At 50.7% G+C, this 21684-nt stretch overlaps 2 protein-coding genes across 2 annotated transcripts in view; one reads left to right on the top strand and one right to left on the bottom strand.

Annotated features, from left to right (window-relative positions):
• Positions 1–8525, top strand: part of Hspg2 (heparan sulfate proteoglycan 2) — a 98314-nt gene extending 89789 nt beyond the window's left edge. Inside the window, exons 83-97 of the mRNA XM_052177805.1 lie at positions 37–136; positions 302–411; positions 522–630; positions 1973–2071; positions 2366–2587; positions 2862–3106; positions 3636–3807; positions 3935–4057; positions 4143–4199; positions 6070–6145; positions 6230–6308; positions 6464–6531; positions 6685–6768; positions 7175–7278; positions 7406–8525. Coding sequence (XP_052033765.1) covers positions 37–136; positions 302–411; positions 522–630; positions 1973–2071; positions 2366–2587; positions 2862–3106; positions 3636–3807; positions 3935–4057; positions 4143–4199; positions 6070–6145; positions 6230–6308; positions 6464–6531; positions 6685–6768; positions 7175–7278; positions 7406–7578 — 1821 coding nt within the window. The 3' untranslated portion in view covers positions 7579–8525. The remainder of the gene's footprint in view (positions 1–36; positions 137–301; positions 412–521; positions 631–1972; positions 2072–2365; positions 2588–2861; positions 3107–3635; positions 3808–3934; positions 4058–4142; positions 4200–6069; positions 6146–6229; positions 6309–6463; positions 6532–6684; positions 6769–7174; positions 7279–7405) is intronic.
• A 1355-nt stretch (positions 8526–9880) lies between these two features.
• On the bottom strand, positions 9881–19846 carry Ldlrad2 (low density lipoprotein receptor class A domain containing 2). Its single transcript, XM_052175711.1, has 5 exons — positions 19768–19846; positions 15753–16205; positions 11873–12004; positions 10955–11098; positions 9881–10113 (listed from the first exon to the last, which is right to left on the bottom strand). The coding sequence occupies exons 1-5, from the start codon at positions 19844–19846 to the stop codon at positions 9881–9883; spliced, it is 1041 nt and encodes a 346-aa protein (XP_052031671.1).
• Positions 19847–21684: the final 1838 nt, after the last annotated feature.

A 21684-nucleotide genomic window follows, 5' to 3' on the forward strand; every position in this document is an offset into this window, starting at 1 on the left:
CCTCAATAGTTGGACCTGACTTATCCCCCTCCACAGGGCAAGTTCCAAGGTTTAGACCTGAATGAGGAGCTGTATCTGGGTGGCTATCCTGACTACGGGGCCATCCCCAAGGCTGGGCTGAGTAGCGGCTTCGTAGGTGAGTGAGCCTTCCTTGTCCCCACCTCCCCAGCTAAACTCTCCTGGCTGGTTATAGAGCCCCAGGAGCTAAAGGGGGGCACTATAGATGCAGATTGCTGCTGGCCAGCTTCCCATCCCCTCCAGATGCTCATCCTGCCTCCCCCAAACCCGCCCCCCATGCCAGGCTGTGTACGTGAGCTGCGCATCCAAGGCGAGGAGATTGTCTTCCATGATGTCAACCTCACAACACACGGCATCTCCCACTGCCCTACTTGCCAGGACCGACCCTGCCAGGTGCCTCTCCCTATGCCCCTCCCTGGATGCCCTGGCCTGCCCCATCTAAGGAGCAGGAGGGAGAAGGCTGTGGTCTCCTTGGCTTGATGTCTGGGGCTGCTTTGTTGCAGAATGGGGGCCAGTGCCACGATTCTGAGAGCAGCAGCTACACGTGCGTCTGCCCTGCTGGTTTCACCGGCAGCCGCTGTGAGCATTCGCAAGCCCTGCACTGCCACCCAGGTGAGCAGCCCACTCCAGTTCTTCATTCCTCCTCCAAGAGAACTTTAAGACCCATCCCGTGATGGTGACTAACCTCTCTGTGTAGTCCAGACAGTGTGTGTGTGTGTGTGTGTGTGTGTGTGTGTGTGTGCTGCCATTGAACCCAGGACTTTGCACATGCTAGACATCCTCTGCCACTTAGCCACAGCCCTGATCCCCCACACCCAACCCTACCCCAGTCTTAATATTACAAGCTGGGCAAAATGACACACATCTATAATCCCAGGACTTGGGTGACTGAGACAGGATTACCATGAGTTTCAGATGAGCCTGGGTTACAGAGACTCTGTCTTAAAGAAACCAGAAAAAGAGCTGGGGATTTAACCCAGTTGGCATAGTATTCACCCAAGGTTTGCATTCACAAGGCTTTGTCATCCATACATCCCCCCAACACCTCATAAACTAGCTATACAGGTGAGTGTCCTGGCACTTGGGAAAAGAGGACTAGCAGGAGGGTCAGAAGTCCAAGGTCATCAAAGGGTGAGTTTGAGGCCAGCCTGGATGACTCGAAAAGCAAACAAGGGCTGGGCGTGGTAACTCATGCCGCCTTTCATCCCAGCACTCTGGAGGCAGAGGTAGGTGTGGTTCTCTGTGAGTTCAAGGCCAGGCTGGTCTACTAGGTGAGTTCCAGGATAGCCCGGCTATTACACAGACAAGCTCTGTCTTGAAAAACAAAAACAAACAAACAAACGGTACTGGAGAGATGGCTCAGCGACTAAGAGCACTGACTGCTCAAATCCCAGCAACCATTTGGTGGCTCACAACCATCTGTAATGAGATTTCACACTCTCTTCTGGTGTCTAAAGACAGCTACAGTATACTTATATATAATAATAAATATATCTTTAAAAAAGAAAACAACAACAAACACAAAAACAAACAAACAAAATCATACTGGGTGGTATCACTTTACCACTTCTGTGTAATCCTAGCACTCAGAAGGCACAGGCAGAAGAATAATGTACCAGTTCAAAACCAGCCTGAGCTACTGCCTTCCACACGACCAGTGCTGCAAAGCCAGACAGCCTAAAAGCAAAAACAAACACAGGTTCAGTCACCCCTGCCACAGCTGTCCTAGGGAGTCCTCCCCTGGCAATATCCTCCTTCTGATTACTCCTACACACAGACACACACACACACACACACACATACACACACTCACACACTTTGGACATCAGCCCTAGCCTGTCCTTCTGGGCTGGCTTGGCCCTAAGAGCCAAGGTCTCCCAGGAGTCGAGAGGCAGGGTTTAGACATGAGAATCTCCTCTGATGACATCTCCGTGTCTCTTCCCTGTCCCCGCAGAGGCCTGTGGGCCCGACGCCACCTGTGTGAACCGGCCAGACGGTCGAGGCTACACCTGTCGCTGCCACCTGGGCCGCTCAGGGGTGAGGTGTGAAGAAGGTGAGTGTTCTCTCTGGTGGCTCGGGACACTGTATAAGGCACGCTGAGGCTGTGATGAGTCCTGTGAGTGAGGAAATCAGTCTAGAGCGGGATGATGCTAAAAACCAACTGGCTGCTCTCCTGGAAGCCTGAGTCCCTTACCTGGGGCTCCGCAAGAGGAATTCTGTCTTCCCGGGGATCTTCAACCTGATGGGCAGGGCTGGTCCTGAGACGCTGTCAGGTTAAGGGGTGGTGAGGGTCCTTCCCAGGGCTCCGCTCTCCCCACTGCTCCTGGTTAAACTATGGTTACTACAGGTGTAACGGTGACCACCCCATCGATGTCTGGTGCTGGGTCCTACCTGGTACTCCCGGCTCTCACCAATACGCACCATGAGCTTCGCCTGGACGTAGAGTTCAAACCACTGGAACCCGATGGGATCTTACTGTTCAGTGGGGGCAAGAGCGGACCTGTGGAAGACTTTGTGTCCCTAGCGATGGTTGGTGGCCACCTGGAGTTCCGCTATGAGTTAGGGTCAGGTAAGCAGTTGGTGCCATGTGTGACTGAGTCTCTGGGTGTCACCCTCTGCACTATCCTTGGGTCACTATGTTGCCAGGAGGCAAGAGGAGGTAAATTCAAGAACCAGACCTATGACGTCTGTCCTTGAACACGTCTCTGTGACTTTAAGGACACTCTAACCACAAAGTCCTCAGAGATTCCTCAAAACTATGAGAAGTTCCCCGTTAATCATATCCTATAGTGAGGGAGGGTCATGATTCCTCTGTTACCCAATGCTACCTGTGATCTCCTCAGGTCTGGCTGTCCTGCGGAGCCATGAGCCACTGGCTTTAGGACGCTGGCACCGGGTGTCTGCCGAACGTCTGAACAAAGATGGCACCCTGCGGGTGGATGGAGGGCGCCCTGTGTTACGCTCTTCACCAGGAAAGAGCCAGGGCCTCAACCTGCACACCCTGCTCTACCTGGGTGGTGTGGAGCCCTCTGTACAGCTGTCCCCAGCCACCAATATGAGTGCTCACTTCCGTGGCTGTGTGGGTGAGGTGAGGAGCAGCCCTCAGAGGAACCGCGGGAGGGAAGAGTTCAATATGGGACCACCAGCCTCTCCCCGTGCCCTGGGATCATACAATTTCCAATTCCTTCCCTCCCTTCCCCCCCCCCCCCCCGTTTTTTTTTTGTTTTGTTTTGTTTTTTTGTTTTTTTGGTTTTTTTTTTTTCTGAGACAGGGTTTCTCTGTGTAGCCCTGGCTGGCCTGGAACTCACTCTATAGACCAGGCTGGCCTCGAATTCAGAAATCCGCCTGCCTCTACCTCCTAAGTTCTGGGATTAAAGGCGTGCACCAACACTGCCTGGCCATACAATTTCTGATGAGCCACTTTTGCCAAAATGGGCATAATTGTAACCACTCTAAAGTCATGTAGATGACTGGCCACTCCCTTCCACATTCAGGGTCCCAAGTCACTTTTCGTGTCCCTACCTAACTTCCCAGATATTTTCTATCACATGCTCACCCTGTTGGCACACCCTGGCTTCCACACCCTGTTGAGTCCCCTGCTGCCCCTGTACCCACAGGTGTCTGTGAATGGCAAGCGGTTGGACCTCACCTATAGCTTCCTGGGCAGCCAGGGTGTGGGCCAGTGCTATGACAGCTCCCCGTGCGAGCGCCAGCCCTGCCGGAATGGCGCCACGTGCATGCCCGCGGGTGAATATGAGTTCCAGTGCCTTTGTCAAGATGGCTTCAAAGGTACCAGGGCCAGCCCAGGGCACAGCAGGGCATGGAACCAGCAGCCCAAGGGTCAGAGGGTAACTCTAGCCCTCCCCCCCCACCCCCCCACCTCCGCTCACTCGCCCATCTCTGCTTTGGCATAAAGGAGACCTTTGTGAACATGAGGAGAACCCTTGCCAGCTCCAGGAACCTTGTCTGAATGGTGGCACCTGCCGGGGTGCCCGTTGCCTCTGTCTGCCTGGCTTCTCTGGTCCACGCTGTCAACAAGGTACTTGTTTTGCACCTTCCTCTGGGGCCAGACACAGTTCCAGGGTATCTGTGTCCACCAACTAAAACCCACCCTTCCCCCACAGGCGCTGGATATGGCATAGTGGAGTCAGACTGGCACCCTGAAGGCAGTGGGGGCAATGGTACGTACCCCCTGTAGCCAGCTAGGCGGATGGTGGCCTCAGTTTCTCCTTGGTCTCTTTGGGGCTCTCAGCCCCTTTTCTTCCAGTTAATTTACCTCATTTTGGATCCTCATGGAAAACAAGCCCAAGGGAAGAACTTGTACGGGAACAGACAGGCAGGGACAAAGTGGAACAAAGCCATACACAGCTTATTGGCAAGGTGGCCTTGGGCAGGCCTTTGAACCACCCTGGCATCTGTTTTCTTCAGTCAGCAAGCATCTTTGGTGTGCCAGTTTGAACAATGCAGGACTCTCATTCTCTGGAATTCCACATATTTAAAAGTAAAAATGTACAACAGGGCTCGAGAGGTGGCTCAGCGGTTAAGTGGGGCCTGAGGCTCCTACAAAGACCTGAGTTCAGTTCCCACCACCTACATCAGGCAGCTCATAAGTGCCTATGACTCCTGATCTGAGGGATCTGATAATCTCTAATCACCTCCACAAGACTGATGTGAGCCGGGCGGTGGTGGCACACACCTGTAATCCCAGCACTTGGGAAATAGAGGCAGGCAGATTTCTGAGTTCGAGGCCAACCTGGTCTACAGAGTGAGTTCCAGGATAGCCAGGGCTACACAGAGAAACCCTGTCTCAAAAAACCAAAACCAAAAAAAAAAAAAAAAAAGACTGATGTGTATGTGTGCATACTGCACACACATAGACACAGAGAGACACACACTATGCACATAGACACACACACACACATAGACACAGAGAGATATAGACATTATACACACAAACACATATACATACACAGAGACACACACATACACACAGAGAGACACACACTATACACACAGAGACACACACACATACACAGAGAGACACACATATATACACAAAGAGACACACACATATACACACAGGGAGACACACACTTTATACACAGCAGAGAGAGATACATACACACACAGACATAGACACATAAACTTGAGAAGTAGAAGCAGGTGGATCTCTGTGAGTCTGAAGCTAGCCTGGTCTACAGAGCAAGTTCCCAGACAGCCAGAGCTACACAGAGAAACCCTGTCACAAAAACACATAAATAAATAATGATAAAGAAATAAGCATATATAAATCTTTTTAAAATTCTTACTTTATGTGTATGCGTGTTTTGCCTACATTCGTGTCTGTGTACCCTGGGCATGCCTGGTGCCTCCATTAGATCCCCTGAAGCAGGGATTACAGAGAGCTGTACAGCCATGTGGGTGTCAGGAATTGAACCCGGGTTCTCTAGAACAGCAAGAGCTCTTCACTGAGCCATCTCTCCAGCCCACAGGCTAAAAAGTAAAATAAGAAATGGCAGAGTGTTTAAAAGTATGTGTTACCATTTCAGAGGATCCAGTTAATTTCCTGCAGGCACATGGAAACTAACCTATAACTCTTGTTCCAAGGAATCTCATGTCCTCTTCTGACTTCTGTGGGCACCAGGCACACCTGTAGGGTACAAACATGCCGGCGAAACCATCATTCACAGAAAATTAAATACATCCTGGGTGGCGGGAGGAAGAGCAGGAAAGGAAAGTGCAGCGAGCCCTTCCCCCACCCCTGTTAAAGTAAAGGTGTGGGTGATGAGATGGCTTAGCAGAGACATGCACTTGCCACATATGCCCCATGACCTGATTTTGATCCCTAGAACCCACAGTAGAAGGAGAGAAACGATCCCCAAAAGTTATCATCTGATCTACACACACACACACACACACACACACACCACTGTGGTATGAGCATGCCCGCACTCTCATACACATCATATACACAACACAATGATAGTTAGCTATAAGTAAAAATAAGATGGATTTACAGATTCTTACTCACTGCCTCCCATGCACCCACAGATGCCCCTGGGCAGTATGGAGCCTACTTTCATGACAACGGCTTCCTGGGTCTCCCTGGCAACAGCTTCTCAAGGAGGTAAGATGGATGTTAGTTGACTCTGGGCCTGGAGTCTGAGACACAGACTTCCCCCACCCACTGCTTCCTGCTCCCTCTTCCCAGCCTGCCTGAAGTACCCGAGACCATTGAATTCGAGGTTCGGACCAGCACAGCCAATGGCCTCCTGCTCTGGCAGGGTGTGGTAAGTGGGCATCCACCTGGGGATCCTGGGGCTTCTGGGCTTGGAAACTGGCATACACTGGTCAGGGCTGTGTGGAGAGAGGACGGCTGAGTCTGCAGCCCTCAGAGTCTCAGCACTGCAGTGCGGGACCCTGGAGACCCCATTTTCCTTGGCAGGTGAGAGAGGCCAGCCGCAGCAAGGACTTCATTAGCCTTGGACTACAGGATGGCCATCTTGTCTTCATGTGAGTCTCAGCACTTCCAAGACCCCTTCCTCCAATCCTGGCTTCTCCTATGAGAAGCTGTAGGTCCAGGTGCCCCAGCCACACACCCCCAGTACCATCTGTACCTTCATGCCACCCCCAAGTTCACACCTTTGTGGATCTCCATTACTCCAGCTACCAACTGGGAAGTGGGGAAGCCCGTCTTGTCTCTGAAGACCCCATCAATGACGGCGAGTGGCATCGGGTAACGGCGCTGCGGTAAGGAGTCCAGCCAGGTGCTAGGGGAAGGGACCAGAGGTGGGCATAGGATCTGGAGGGCATACCTCCTCACCCCAGGCTTAGGACAAGGTGGAGGCTTCTCGATCTGAAGGACAGAATAAGTAACTGATATGGGGAGACACCTTACTGGCAAGCAGTGCGCCCCCAGTATCAAGGTGGTGGTGCCCACTGGTGATCCCAGAACTCAGGAAATGCTGATTCTGAGTTCAAGCCGAGCCTTGGCTTCTTAAAGAGTAGAAAGCTGAGGACAGGCCTCGGAAGGTGGCTGTGTGTGGTCAGTAGGGAAGCAGAGAACTGAGAGCAAGCAGGAGCCAGATTTGGGCCTGTCAATGACAGGGAAGGATGGGAATTTGGGGCAAGGGATCTGATCCTGTCATACCGGCAGAGAGGGCCAGAGAGGCTCCATCCAGGTAGACGGTGAGGAGCTGGTCATCGGCCGGTCCCCGGGTCCTAACGTGGCAGTCAACACCAAAGACATCATCTACATTGGTGAGTGCCCGGCATGGTGTTGAGGCAGACGGGGAGGGGAGGGCAGCCTTCGGGGCTGCAGTCTGGCTCCCTTGCCTCTCAGTTCCACCAATAACCCACTATCACAACAATCCTCTTCCTGCCACAGGCGGTGCCCCGGATGTGGCCACACTGACCAGGGGCAAGTTCTCCTCTGGCATCACAGGCTGTATCAAGAATCTGGTGCTGCACTCGGCCCGGCCTGGAGCCCCACCCCCACAGCCCTTGGACCTGCAGCATCGTGCCCAGGCAGGAGCCAACACACGTCCCTGCCCCTCATAGGCACCCGCCTGCCTCTCACGGACTCCTGGGCAGCACCCAGCCTGACAGTGTCGAGTATATTATTATTAATATTATTATGACTTTTTGTAAGAGACTGAGGCAATGCCACGCTTTGCTGCTACCACCCTGGGCTGGACTGGAGGGTGGGTGCACCAGCTCCTCCACACACACGTGGGCAGAGCCCCGAGGCTGGTGGGCAGGACAAGGGGACTGGAAGAGGTTTCCTCAGAAGGCTCCGGGGACTCGGAGTCAGGCATCGTGACTGGTAGGGCTCAGAACTGTTCCCACTCCTTCCCCTGCTTCAAAGTCGGGCTGGGCGGCCCATTTCAGCAGTCCTCGTGGACAGTCCCATGGCTGCGAGTGCCAACCTCAGTCATCACCTGGTACCTCACTGTCAAACTGATGAGGGGTGTGGCCATGGACTGGGCCAAGGTTCTGAGAACAGAAGGCAGCTCACCCCCTCCCCCCACGGCCACAAACCATCCCAGCCTCCTCCACACCCACCCAGCCAGAGGTCCCTTGTCCCTGGCAGCCTCTCCACTTACCCAGCCCTCCTCCACATGCATTCCCCCCCCCCACCCTCACCCCCACACACAGCCCAAGGTCCTGCCCTCAGGAGCTGCAGGGATTCCAACTCTTTCCCAGAACTGCTAGGCAGAGCCCAGCAATGAGGTCCCACCACACCAGGCCACACACCCCACTCTTCTGGAGGTGAAGGCCCAGGGTGTGGGGAAGCAGGAATCAGGAACACTAGTGGCTTGGTGGGGACAGCTGAGACCTCAGCTTGGGAAGGCGAGGAGGGAATCATGACAGACCTGCCCATCTGGGAGCCCGAGGACCCAAGAAAGGAGTAAGCAGGCCCAGACTGTGGCTCTTGGGTCCTAGGGGAAACCCTCTGTGGTCTTTCTCTGATTTTTTTTTCTTAATAAACGGTGCTATCCCCGCTAGAGGTCTCCTGTCTCAATGACAAGGGATTCACTCAGGACTGCTGGGGAAAGAGTAAGGCTGGGTTGTGTTTCTGAGATCTGGAAGGGAAGCAAACCCCACTGAGGGTTTTTTTTTCCTGATCAAGAAAGGTTCCAGTACCCACCCTAGACACCCTTCCCCCACCCGGCACAATGACCCACCTCTACCCACAGGACCTGTTTTCTCTGTCGTGAGCACTGCCTCAGAACAGATGGACAGATTGTCTTCCCACAAATCAAGCTTTATTGCATGACAATAAATTTATATAAGCTACATAAATATCATTCATATAAGCTACGTCAATATCATTCACATAAGCCACATCAATATCATTTACATAAGCTACATCAATATCATTCATATAAGCTATGTCAATATCATTTACATAAGCTACATCAATACCATTCGTATAAGCTATGTCAATACCGTTCATATAAGCTACGTCAATACAATTCAATAAGCTACGTCAATACCATTGGCTACAATCTCCCTCGCAGAAAGGGACCCTCTCCTTCCAATCCTAGTGACTAACAGTAATTCTCTGACATCTCGGGATGCATCTCATTGTCTCGTGTGTGTGTGTGTGTGTGTGTGTGTGTGTGTGTGTGTGTGTGTGTGCCCTTCAAACAGAAGGTTTGAAGAGGCCCCAGTGATGGCAATGGCAGAGATGCAGAGAGGCCCTGCTGTGGTTAAAGTTTAGCTGGGGACCCTGCTACACTGAGACACCCATATCAGGACACTGTCCCAAATGCTTCACCCTTCTGTCACCGTCACCACCAGAGCTGGTGGCCACTGCAGTCCCGCATTAGATGTCCTTCCTTGTATATTATCCATGGCAGGACGTTGAGTCATTCATTGGTCTGTTGTGCTCTTAGGTCTCGTCTTTCTTTCTTTCTTTTTTTTTTTTTTTTTGTCCCCACCACATGTGTACCTAATATCTGAGGAAACCAGAAGAATAGGGTGTTGGACCCCCTGAAACTACAGTTGTAGACATTTGCGTGCTGCCGTGTGGGTGCTAGAAATCAAACCTGGGTCCCCTGGAAGAGCAGCCGTCTTAGGTGCTTATCATCTCCCTTGGTTTGGTTTGGATTCATTTGACTTGGGTATTTTTGCGACAGGGTCTTTCTTTGTAGCCACAGCTGTCCTAGAACTTGATATGTAGACCAGTCTGGCCTGATTTCTGCAACCTTTACCTTATTTGGGAATCAAGGCATGGCCCATTTCTCAGAGAGGCAAACTGAGGTTCAAAGAACTGAGTGACCTCTTCCAAGTCAGCCAGCTAACAGAGCTTAAAACCTAGGCCTGTCAGACCCCAGAGTCTGATAACTACAGCCCCCTAACGATGACCTCCCTGGTTCTGGAAGGCTGGCCAGGTCAGCCACAGACCCCCAGGAGCCACCCGGCTAGGACATAGGTGACAAGCATTGCAGGCTGCACAGCATCTGAGGCGAAACCTGTGGGCACCTGGGTGCCAGGCCAGGCAACCCGGGCAGCAGCAGCAGCACCAGAGGAGGCCAGTGCAGGTCAGCAGTATCAAGGAGGCCAGAGCCACCCAGCAGAGCCAGGGACCTGTGGGAGGAATAAGAGTCCAGTCAGCTTCTACTAGGCCTAATGTCCTGTTATCAGGCAGCTATGTTCGGGTTCACTCAGCAAGCACCTTTACCCACTAAACTTTCTTGCCAGCTCCCTCCCCCCCATCTTCTTTCTTACAGTTTTGGCTGTTTTGCACGTGTCTGTATGGTGTGTGCTTGTGTGGGCGTTGTTTGTTGGTTGGTTGAGACAGGGATTCTCTGTGTAGCCCTGGCTGTCCTGGAACTCACGCTATAGACCAGGCCAAGTGCTGGGATTAAAGGTGTGCACCACCACTGCCCGGCTTGCTTGTGTCTGTATACATATTCTCATGTGTGTAGCTATACATGTGTGCATTTGATTGTGGAGGCCAAGGCTGATATCAGGAAGCCTTTTTAAATTTAATATTTCATTTGCTTTCAATTATGTGTCAGTGTGTGGGCATGCTCATGGGAGTAGAGGTGTACTCCGAAGCCAGAGGCATCAGATCCCCGTGGGATTGGGGTTACAGGTAGTTGTGAGCTGCCCAACTTGGGTCCTGACAACCAAACTCAGATCCTCTGCAAACAGTTTGTACTATTAACTCTAAGCTAACCCAGGTCACCTCCTTGCTCAAGCTCTTCCCTGCCACCTCATTTTCCCAGACAAGGTCTCTCACTGAACCCAAGGCTTGTCTGTTGCACTAGAGTGGCTTCCTCAGTGTCGGGGTTACAGGTTCACCCCATAGTCTGGCTTTTTACATAGGTGGTTGCATCCAAGCATTTTCCTGACTGACCCAGGTGGGGATTTGGTAGAAGAATGTAAGGGGTTTTTTTTTTGTTTTTTTTTTTTTACCAAGTACCTTCTTCCAACACCTCTTGTGTGATGGGCATCAGGCCTGCTGGAGGGGTCCCCTCAGCTGCGGAACCAGGAGCCACAAGGAGAGTCAGAGGCTTGGAACTGTCATCTTCCATTGTCCCCGAGTTCTTGGGCACCAGAGAGGGACCTGTGAGCAGTAAGAACACACTGAGATCTTCTCCTTCAGGAGACACCACAGTGTCCCTTATTCCCTATGAGGGTTCTCTGTCATCCTCACTACCAGGAGAAGGGAAATGAGGGACAAAGAGTTGATAAAACATCTCTCAAGACATGGGACAGGACAGGCAGTGGTGGTGCACGCCTGTGATCCCAGTACTCTGGGAGGCAGAGGCAGGTGGATTTCTGAGTTCAAGGCCAGCCTGGTCTACAGAGTGAGTTCCAGGACAGCCAGGGCTATACAGTAAAACCCTGTCTCCAAAAAACCAAATCCAAAAAACAAAACAAAACAAAACAAACAAACAAACAAAGATGTGGGACAGAACAGTCTGGGTGAGCAGCGTCTGAGCAGGAAGTATCTTGCACTAAGCAGAACACATAACTGATAGCACTTGCTGGTGCGGGGTCTGCAGGGTTAGATGTAATGACCGTGCACCCCACCGACGAGGGAACCAGAGTCCTGAAGCCTGTTATTCTAATCAGTTAATGATTACTCCTCAAGCATCTGTCATAACCCAAAGGCTGTAGGGACTGGAAATCATGACAGGTCCTCAGGTCCTGTGAAGCATCTCTCTGGAGGTCTCAGGACACAAGCCCAACTGCACTGGTCCTCACTGGCCACACCCCCTCCCGCTGCAGGTTTCCTCCCTACCCAGGCCCTGCCACCAGGGAGATGAACATTAGGGCCAGTCAGCCTCTCCACTTTCCTGTTGAGAGGGGTGTCCAAGTGATCTCTATCGCTGACCTCTGCAGTTGGCTGGGGGGTGGGAGTCCTGGTCACTGCCGTCGCCGCAGTTGTCCATGTTCCAGTCATCACATAGTAGGCTCCGGGGCACACATCTGCCGTTCCGACAGCGGAAGTAGGTGCCACAAGACCCTGGGGATGTAAAAGAAAAGGTGGGAGTTAGGATCCTAGACTAGATCCTACAACAGTATGGTCCCATGGTGAGAGAGCTGGGGGGCAGGGCAAGGCTACTGTCGGTAGGTTCCTGGAAGGTAGATGGCTGTTTCCTGGAGAGATAACAGTATACAATCTTTATTCTTTTTTAAGATTTATTTATTTATTATTATATGTAAGTACACTGTAGCTGTCTTCAGGCACACCAGAAGAGGGTGTCAGATATCATTATGGATGATTGTGAGCCACCATGTCGTTGCTGGGATTTGAACTCAGGACCTTCGGAAGAGCAGTCAGTACTCTTACCCACTGAGCCATCTCTCCAGCCCCAACAGTATAACAATCTTTAGGGCAGTCGACACAGTGACAACTGATTGTGGGGCTGATAGCCATGGCGGCTAACACTTATTGAATCCATAACATAGGTAGCCCAGGATGTCCCTGAACTTGTTGTGCTGATGACCTTTGGACCTCTGGTCCTGTTACCTCTGACTGCTGGGATTTCTGCTGTGAACCACAATGTCCAATGTATACAAACTGGGGACCAACTCAGGGCCTTCTTTGAGCCAGACAAACCACATCCCAACACCTCTAATTTAATATTTTTAAGTTATTTCTTTATTTCAAGATAGGGTCTCCTGGTGTGAGCCCGTCTAGACTCAAACATTTTATGATCCTGATTCAGCTTCCAAGGACAGGATTATAGGCAAGGACAGTGTGCCCTTTAACTCTGTGGAGCAGTGGTTAGGAGCCTGGAGCCAGGGGAGGTCTGATCACCTGACCATGGCCACAGGGCTTGTCATCTGAGTCGGAGGAAGGGTGGGTCTGAAGTGCACGCCTCAGTGTTGTGAGCATGGGTCACGTGCCTATGACCTATGGACTCGCAATTTGAGCTGGAGAGCTGGCTCCGCGGTTAAAAGCTCCTTTGAAGGTCCTGAGTTCAATTCCCAGCACCCACATGGCAGCTCACTGCTGTCTGATGCCATCTTCTGGTATGCAGAGTACATGCAGACAGAAGTACCCATATATATAAATAGACAAATTTAAATAAATAAAAAAAAGAATGGCCATAGTCCTGAACGTCCTCAGCAGACTCTGGCTCCTGCCTTTGGTGCCACTGGTGATGCTACCACTCCTTTCCCCAGTGGGAAATCTCCACTTAAGTGCTATTTTTTTATCCCTCAGCTAGAACTGCAAGCCTCCCCTCCCCCACAGGTGCTCAGCCCAACTCAGGGTCCACTAAACCACTTCCTCCATCCATCTGCTAGACACAGATCCATTTGTTTATTTGCTCCCCTACCTTCCTTCCCAAGCCAGCAGTCAGAACACAGGGCCTTCCCTAGTGCTTGCTACAGTATTCTTAGTGCCTGTGATAGCACCTGGCATGCATCAAGTGCTCAATTAATGTTTTCGAATGACCACACGTGATCAAAAGAACAAGACTCAGTATACAGAGTCTGGCAGACATCTTGACTAATCCCATGCTGTGGACAAAAGCTAGTTTTAGAGCCACGTATGGTAGCTAACCAGAAATGGCAACATATCAAGAATTCAAGGCTAGCCTACATAAGTTCAAGGCTAGCCTGGGCTACATGAGACCCTGTCTCAAAAGATCAAGGAGCTGGGCAGACTGTTCAGTGGGTAAGTACTTTCTGTGCAAACATGAGTACCCATGTTCGAATCCCCAGCACCCATGTAAACTCTGGGCACAGTGGTGTGCTCCTGTTATGTTGGAGGTAGCATGTGAGACAGGAAAATACTGGAGACTCGGTAACCAGCTAGTTTAGCAGAAATGGGGGGTGGCAGGTTTCCTCTCAAAAAACAAGGTAGAATCCAGTAAGTTCAGCAGTCAGAGGCACTCCCCCCATGTGCTAGAAGATTCCTCCCAGTTGGCCTCTGACCTCAAACCATTAGGTCACACTTCAAATAGAGCCAGAGACTCAACAGGGAAGGGACAATACCTCTCACCCTCTCCTCGACACCTACACACACACACACACACACACACATTCAGACAAAGGTGAGTGGTAGCCGAGTAGACACATGAGCCTGCCTGAAGGGACAAGTAGCTCATAGCCAAGAGCTGGCCCACCATCTAATCTTCCGGGACCAGAGGCAGTGCCAGAGGCCCCTAACCTCGGCATGCTCACAAGCCCCATGCTTAACTCTCTACTCTGGAGGTTTAGCCAAAAATGGTTGGAAAGCCCCTAGTGAGCCCAAGCTCTTCTGGGCTTTGGGAGCTAGCCTGCTGTCCCTTACATTACTGACATCAGTCAGCTCGAGGCTCTAGACCTAGGGTAGCCTAAGGGGCTGGGTGTACAGCCTTGGGCTTGCTCTGAATTGCAAGGCAGATTCAGGCATTCTACACCTAGCTTGAGTCAGGCAGGGTATTGAAAGGCTGAGATCTAAGACCTCTGGAGCAGAGGCAGATGCATCTCTAGGTCAAGGCCAACTTGGGCTAGAGAGGGAGATCTTGGCTCAAAAAACCCAAAATATAAACAACAACAACAATAACAACAACCAAGCTAGGTGCACCCCTTTAATTCCAGCACTCAGGAAGCAGAGGCAGGAAGACCTCTGTAAGTTCAAGGACAGTCTGGTCTACAAAGCAAGTTCCAGGACAGGACAGCCAGGGCTCCACAGAGAAACCCTGTCTCAAACCAAACAAACAAAAAACAACAACAACAAAAAAAGTTTCAACAAAATGTCTCAGAGGGTAAAAGCTGTGACACAAATGTCCTGTTTGAATGTCTCTCTTACACACACACACACACACAAAGTCTAAGGCTATGGTCCCAGTACACAAGAGGCTGAGGCAGGAGGATGACTGTAAGCTCGTGGCCAGCCTATGCTTCATAAACCCTGTCAAGAAACAGAACCAAGAAACAAAGAAATCTGAAAATGCTGTCAACAGAGTTGCAGAGAGGCCTAGGGTGAGCTGGCACCAGAGAGGGCCCAGTGAGTTTTAGGGGAGAGTCCTAGCCCAGGCCTTCAGCAAACCTAACAACTTGGCCCAGACAGAGGGGCCAGTATTTATTTATATTTGTGTGCCAGGTAGTATCGAGTTCCAGGTGTGAGGTGTGTGGCAGTTTAGGTGAGAGGACATACGAGTGTGTGAGGGGTCTATGCCAGCACGGGTTCAATTGTAAGTGAGGTCCATATAGTTTGGATGTGAACAGGTGTCCTGTGTGAACCTTGTCCAAGTGTACCTTGAAAGTGAGTGTGTGCCAGGCAGTGGTGGTGCACGCCTTTAATCCCAGCACTTGGGAGGCAGAGGCAGGCAGATTTCTGAGTTCGAGACAAGCCTGGTCTACAGAGTGAGTTCCAGGAGTGTGTGTGTGTGTGTGTGTGTGTGTGTGTGTATGCACATGCTCGTGTTGCTGGGTGGTGATGGCACACACCTTTAATCCCAGCACTTGGGAGGCAGAGGCAGGCAGATTTCTGAGTTCAAGGCCAGCCTGGTCTACAGAGTGAGTTCCGGGATAGTCAGGGCTACGCAGAGAAACCCTGTCTTTTAAAAACAGAAATATTAAAAGAAAAAAGTGTGTGTCGGGCTATGTGTTGGGGCTAGAAGGAGGAGGTAGGATTTGAAGATTTTGTTCATTCCTCACTGGTTCTCCAACCCTGTCCACTAAATCGGGTCCTAACTGGGACCCCATTCCTTCCCCCTCTTCCTGTCCTCTCCTGCTCTATCCCTCCTCACTTCACCCATCAGGCCCCAACCCACCCAGGCGGAAAGAGGTGACCTCGCTCAAAAAGTCCACCCGGGGTTGGCGGCCCCTGGTGACCAGGCGCAAGCCAAGCCAGGGCCCGGAGGACACAAATGGGGCTGGGATGGTCAGGCCACAGATCCGGGGCCCCAGGGCCCGGGGCGCCTCCTGCGGCCCGTCGTAGAACTGCAGGTAGGAGCCCTTTGTGCATGGGTCCCGGGAGGATGCTTTGGAGATTGGTGTGGCCACAGTAGCCTGGATGGCTGCGGAGGTCCGGGTGGCCGAGGACAGACTGTAAACCAGAAAGAAGCGGAACTGGAAGCGCATTCTGTCTTCAGGGGCTGCAGCATGCAACCACAGCATGCAGTCAGTGTCCGGAATCACGAAGTAGAACTTGCGCGAAGCCGAGTGAGATCGCAGCTGCAGCGCGTCCCCCTGCCACGTCTGTCCGCACAGGTCGGTCAGGTCGGCTGCGGGAGAGCGCAGGGGCGGGGTCATGCGGGATCACCCCCACCACGCGCGCGCGTCCCGCGCCCAGCGCCCGCCCTCTCTGCGTGATCCAGGAAGTCACATCCTCTATAAGCCTCATCCACAAAACAAGGATGCTTTTTGTTTTGTTTTGTTTTGCTTTGTTTTTTCGAGACTGGGTTTCTCTGTGTAGCCCTGGCTGTCCTGGAACTAACTCTGTAGATCAGGCTGGCCTTGAACTCAGAAATCCACCTGCCTCTGCCTCCTAAGTGTTGGGATTAAAGGCGTGCTCAACTTCAAGGCTGTATTTTTGTGAACACTTTATGTCTTAATTCAAAGCCACAACTCCTAATTTAAAATCTCTGGACTTTGTCGGGGCGGTGGTGGCTCATGCTTGTAATCCCAGCACTCTGAGATGCAGAGGCAGGCAGATTTCTGAGTTGGAGGCCAGCCTGGTCTACAGAGTGAGCTCCAGGACAGCCAGGGCTATACAGAGAAACCCTGTCTCGAAAAAAAAAACAAATCCAAAAAACCAAAAAATAAAAAATAAAAAAAAAAAACAAAACCAAAAAAATAATCAGGCCTGGCTATGCCATGCCTTTAATCCCCAGACCAGGAGGCAGAGGCACAGGGATTTCTGTGAGTTCAAGGCCAGCTCTGGTCTTTAGAGTGAATTCTAGGACAACCAGGACTACAAAATGAGAGTCTGCCTCAAGAACTGAGAAAGGGGAGGGAAAGGGACAGAGACAGAAACAGGGAGAGAAAGAAGGTAAATAAGGTTTTCAGGTGGGGTATATATCTGATCCCAAATTTAGGATGTGGAGGCAGGAGGATTAGGCCACTCTTACCTACATCAAGTTCAAGGCTTCCTGAGATACACGAGATTCCTGTCTCAATAAAAGGCTGTGTGTGTGTGTGTGTGTGTGTGTGTGTGTGTGTGTGAGAGAGAGAGAGAGAGAGAGAGAGAGAGAGAGAGAGAGAGAGAGATAGTGTACACAGAATATTATTTCCAAGGCAGCTGCAGAACCCGCACAGCTCTCTAAGATCAGATACTACCCCAAGGACTACTGTGTTCACTACAGGGAGGACGAACAGAAACAGTCACCGGGCCAGATGTAGCAGCCAGAAGAACAAATGTCTCCTGTCAAATTGGGTCTTGTGGTCAAGATAAAAAACAAATGTTACAACCAGGCGTGGTGGCGCACACCTGTAAGCCCAGCACTTGGGAGGCAGAGGCAGGTGGATTTCTGAGTTCGAAGCCAGCCTGGTCTACAGAGTGAGTTCCAGAACAGCCAGGACTACACAGAGAAACCCTGTCTTGGAAAACCAAAAACCAAACCAAACCAAACCAAAACAAAACAAAACAAAAAAAAAAAACCAAATGTTACTTTCTTAAGTAATTTGAAGGGATGGCAACAAAAAAGCTCCTGGACATCTTAAGTTTCCCATTCTGCTCAGAATGTAACGAATTACTAAAGTGTCAGCCATGTCAGCCACCTCGGGTATCTTCTGTGAGTTGAGTGGATACAATTGGGAGCCTGCCCACCCTTCCCCCACTCTCTATGCCTCCTTGCTACAGGAGATCCTAATTGCATCCCTGTGTTTTGGGGATTAGTATGTGACCTAGTTCTGACCTATAAGACTTAAGGAGAGGTTTTCTGGGAGTTCCTGGGAAATAGTTTTCCTCCCTGCTTTATTTTTATTTTTTATTTTTTATTTTTTTGGATTTTGTTTTTTCGAGACAGGGTTTCTCTGTAGTCCTGGCTGTCCTGGAACTCACTCTGTAGACCAGGCTGGCCTTGAACTCAGAAATCTGCTTGCCTCTGCCTCTCAGAGTGCTGGGATTACAGGTGTGCACCACCAGATATGTTCTTTCCTTTTCTTTCTTTTTTTTTTGGTTTTTTCTTTGTTTGTTTTGTTTGTTTTGTTTTACTCAGAAATCTGCCTGTCTCCCAAGTGCTGGGATTAAAAGCAGCGTGTGACACCACGGCCCAGCTTCCTCCCTGCTTTAAAGAAAGGGAGATGGGGCTGGAGAGATGGCTCAGCAGTTAAGAGCACTGGCTGCTCTTCCAGAGATCCCGGTGGCTCACAGCCATCTGTAGTGAGATCTGATGCCCTCTTCTGGTGTGTGTGTGAAGACAACTGCAGTATACACGTATTTTAAAAAATAAAATAAAATAAAAGGGCTGGTGGTGGCTCATGCCTTTAATCCCAGCACTGGAGAGGCAGAAGCAGGCAAATCTCTATGAAGTCAGCCTGGATTCAATTCCAGGACAGCCAAGACTACATAAAGAAACCCTGTCTTCAAAAACCCCAAACAAACAAACAAATAAATAAAAGTATAGTGGTGCACACATTACATTTCAACACTCAGAAGACAGGTAAGAGGATCTCCCAAAGTTTGAGATCATCTACACTGCATATCAAGGCCTTACTCAATATATAAACAATAGTTGATAATGATGATGATGATGATGATGACCAAACAGGAATAACTGGGGGACTGCAGTCCTGTAATCCTAGCTAAAAAGATTTGAAACATAAGGCCTGCCAGAGCTATAGAGTGTGTTTAAGGACAGACTTTTTAATTTTTTTTAATTCAATTTTTTTCAAGACAGGGTTTTTCTGTGTAGCCTTGAGTGTCCTGGAACTCACTCTATGGACCAGATTGGTCTGAAACTCAGAGGTCTGCCTGCCTCTGCCTCTGAGATCAAAGGTCTTACACTACCACCACCCAGCTGGCACTTTTTCCTCTTAAAGGCTGAAAACAGCAGGTTGGAGATAGAGCTCAGCGGCAGAGTGTGTATCTAGCCCATGTGCGGCTATAGGCTCAGCATCCAGTATTGTAGAACATAAAAGACAGAGTGGTCTAGGTGAGACGCTCCTTTTTTTTCCTGTTGACGCAGAAAGCTACGGAAGTCAGGAGCCACAGCAGGCCTCTGGCAAGGATGGGGTTATGACATGATTTAGTTGCTGAAGTGACCATCCCTGGACATTTCCTTCCTGTTTACGGCTATTGTTAAGAATAAAATAAAGTCTTAGATTTCACCAACACTACTCAGTTTGATATCTTTTCCGTTTTGTTTGCTTGTTTTGAGGCAGAAATTCATGTCACTCTGGCTGGCCTCAAACTTGCAGAGATCCCCCTGCCTCAGAGTCCTGAGGAATGAGGGGACATGTGCCATCATTCCCCAACTGTAGAATGTTTTTCTGTGGTCCTGGGAATAGAACCCAGGGTCTTACACATGTTAAGCAGAGGCTCTAACACTAAGCTGCACCCCTGTCCCGTTGACTGCAGGAGACACAGCAGAGTGGAAGCAATGACATCAGAGGTGGGATGCTGGGATACCCGGTGCAAACTATCTCACCCACAGCCCCAGACCTAAGGGCTACCCTTCCCCCTTCCCCCACCCCACCACTCCCAGATCCCTGCTTCTGCCTCGCTTGGATCTCCAGCCTTCTAGAAGGGGTTGGAATAGACGTGAGGATACTAATGAGTGGTACCTGGGGAGAGCCTGGGAGCCAGGGTCTTAGGTGTGCTCTTCCCAGGCCCTTCCTACTCACCTGTCCCCAAGGCAGACACAGTCATGGCGGCTGTCCCCAGCAGGAGCAGCCTTTGGGGCAGCTGCCAAAGAAAAGGCATCCCGGATCTGTGCCCTGCAGGGGGCAGACCAGTGCAATCTCCTTTAGGGTCTTTGGGGAGGCTGGGGTGCAGGCCCTGGCTTCTCCAGGAAGTGAAAAGGGCACAGTGGGGGACAGGGAGGCTCCTCAGGTCTCCTCACTGTGTTCTGGGCTCTCCCTCCCAGATCTTCCTCCTTTGGATCAGAATTGTGTCTAAGGGTTGCCATGGAGATCTGGGGCCCCAAGCTTGAGAAGACAAGGATGTCTGCTTACCCTCTGCCAGACAGGATCCAGGAGACTCAGATCCAGCTTAGCTTCAGGCCTTCTAGAAGGGAGGCCTCCACCCTCAGTGAAACTGCTGCATTCTGAGATAGGTGGAGGGGCTGAGCTCGAGAGAGGCCCAGGACGTCAAAGGAACCTCTCTGAGGACCTAAAGAAGCAGTAAGGAGTGGCACATGACACCAGGAGCTGCTTCAATTTGTAACCAAGGGTCCCTGACCCTGGTGTCTTTGCATTTCTGTCCACAGTGCTCGGTGCCCATCGCTGTCTGTCCATCACTAGCTAAGTGAGGCTATTCAGTCTTGGCTCACATTTCGCATCTTCAGACTGCCCTTCTCCATCCGTTTCTAAACTTGACCCGGCTCCCAACCAATAACTCAATCCCATTATCTCTGAATTATCTTCTCAGCATCTCTAGAAAGTGATTGATGGATTTCCATGGGGTGGTGGTTTGAACATGCTACGACCAGGGGAAGTGGCTCTATGAAGCAGTGCGGCCTTGTTGGAGGAAACGTGTTGCAAGGATAGAAAATACAGCCTAACTCTCTAATGACCCCAAGAAGTCAGAAGTTTAAAATGCTATCTTGCTCCAAAGAAGCTCTAACTCCAGCCTTCTAAGGAGCCCCAAACACTTCATATTCCAGAGCCCGCTCTTTGTGCTCTTTGTTAGAAACTAGGTGAAAGGTCGCATTCCAGAGCCTGCCCTTTGTTAAGAGCTAGGCAAAAAGGCCTTGAGTAGGTGATCCTCGCCCGGTAAGGTAACTGGGAATGAGCTAATTATCTGCTTATCTTGCTTCTGTAAACTGCTTATGCCATTACCCCCACCCAGGAGTTAACGCAGCTGTAGACCTCCAAGAAAATAGGAAACTAATTGGTCCACCATATCGGCTCCAATATTTTAAACTGATTGGCCTTAAAACTATGGAGTGGTACAAATCGATTGGCTCGCACTACATGGGCTCTCTGTCCTAAGGAATGATTGGTTTGTGATTTGCGGGCTTTGTTGTAAACTTACAAAAGCTGTCCCAGTTCTACACTGGGGGTCCCACAGTCCTCTACCCCTGAGCTGTATATGACTGTGGACCCCAGAGCCTCAGGAATAAAAATCCTCTTGTTAATGCATCAAGACCGTTTCTCACGAGTGATATGGGTGTTGCCTTCCGAGGCATGGGGCCCTGGGGCGCCCTCGTTTTTTGGGTCTTACAGTTTCTCAGTGTAGGCAGGCGGGCTTTGAGGTCTCCTACTGCTCAAGCTCTGCCCAGTGTGGAAGATGGTCCCCCTCTGCTTCCGTCAAGGATTGAGATGTAGAACTCTCAGCTCCTCCAGTACCAAGCTGCAGGCTGCAATGCTTCCCATCATGATAATGGTCTGAACCTCTGAAACTGTAAGCCAGCCCTAATGGCCTTCATAACAGTTGCCTTGGTCTTTGTAAGCAATAAAACCCTATCTAAAATGCATGTGTATGTGTTTTCAGACAGTCTGATGCAATCCAGGCTGGCCTCAAATGATATAATACAGCCAAGCAAGAACTTGAATTCCTATTCCTTAGTCCTCTGCCTCCCAAGTGCAAGGATTAGATTA

This window comes from Apodemus sylvaticus, chromosome 3, assembly GCF_947179515.1.
Source record: "Apodemus sylvaticus chromosome 3, mApoSyl1.1, whole genome shotgun sequence".
In the NCBI taxonomy this organism is placed as follows: Eukaryota; Metazoa; Chordata; class Mammalia; order Rodentia; family Muridae; genus Apodemus; species Apodemus sylvaticus.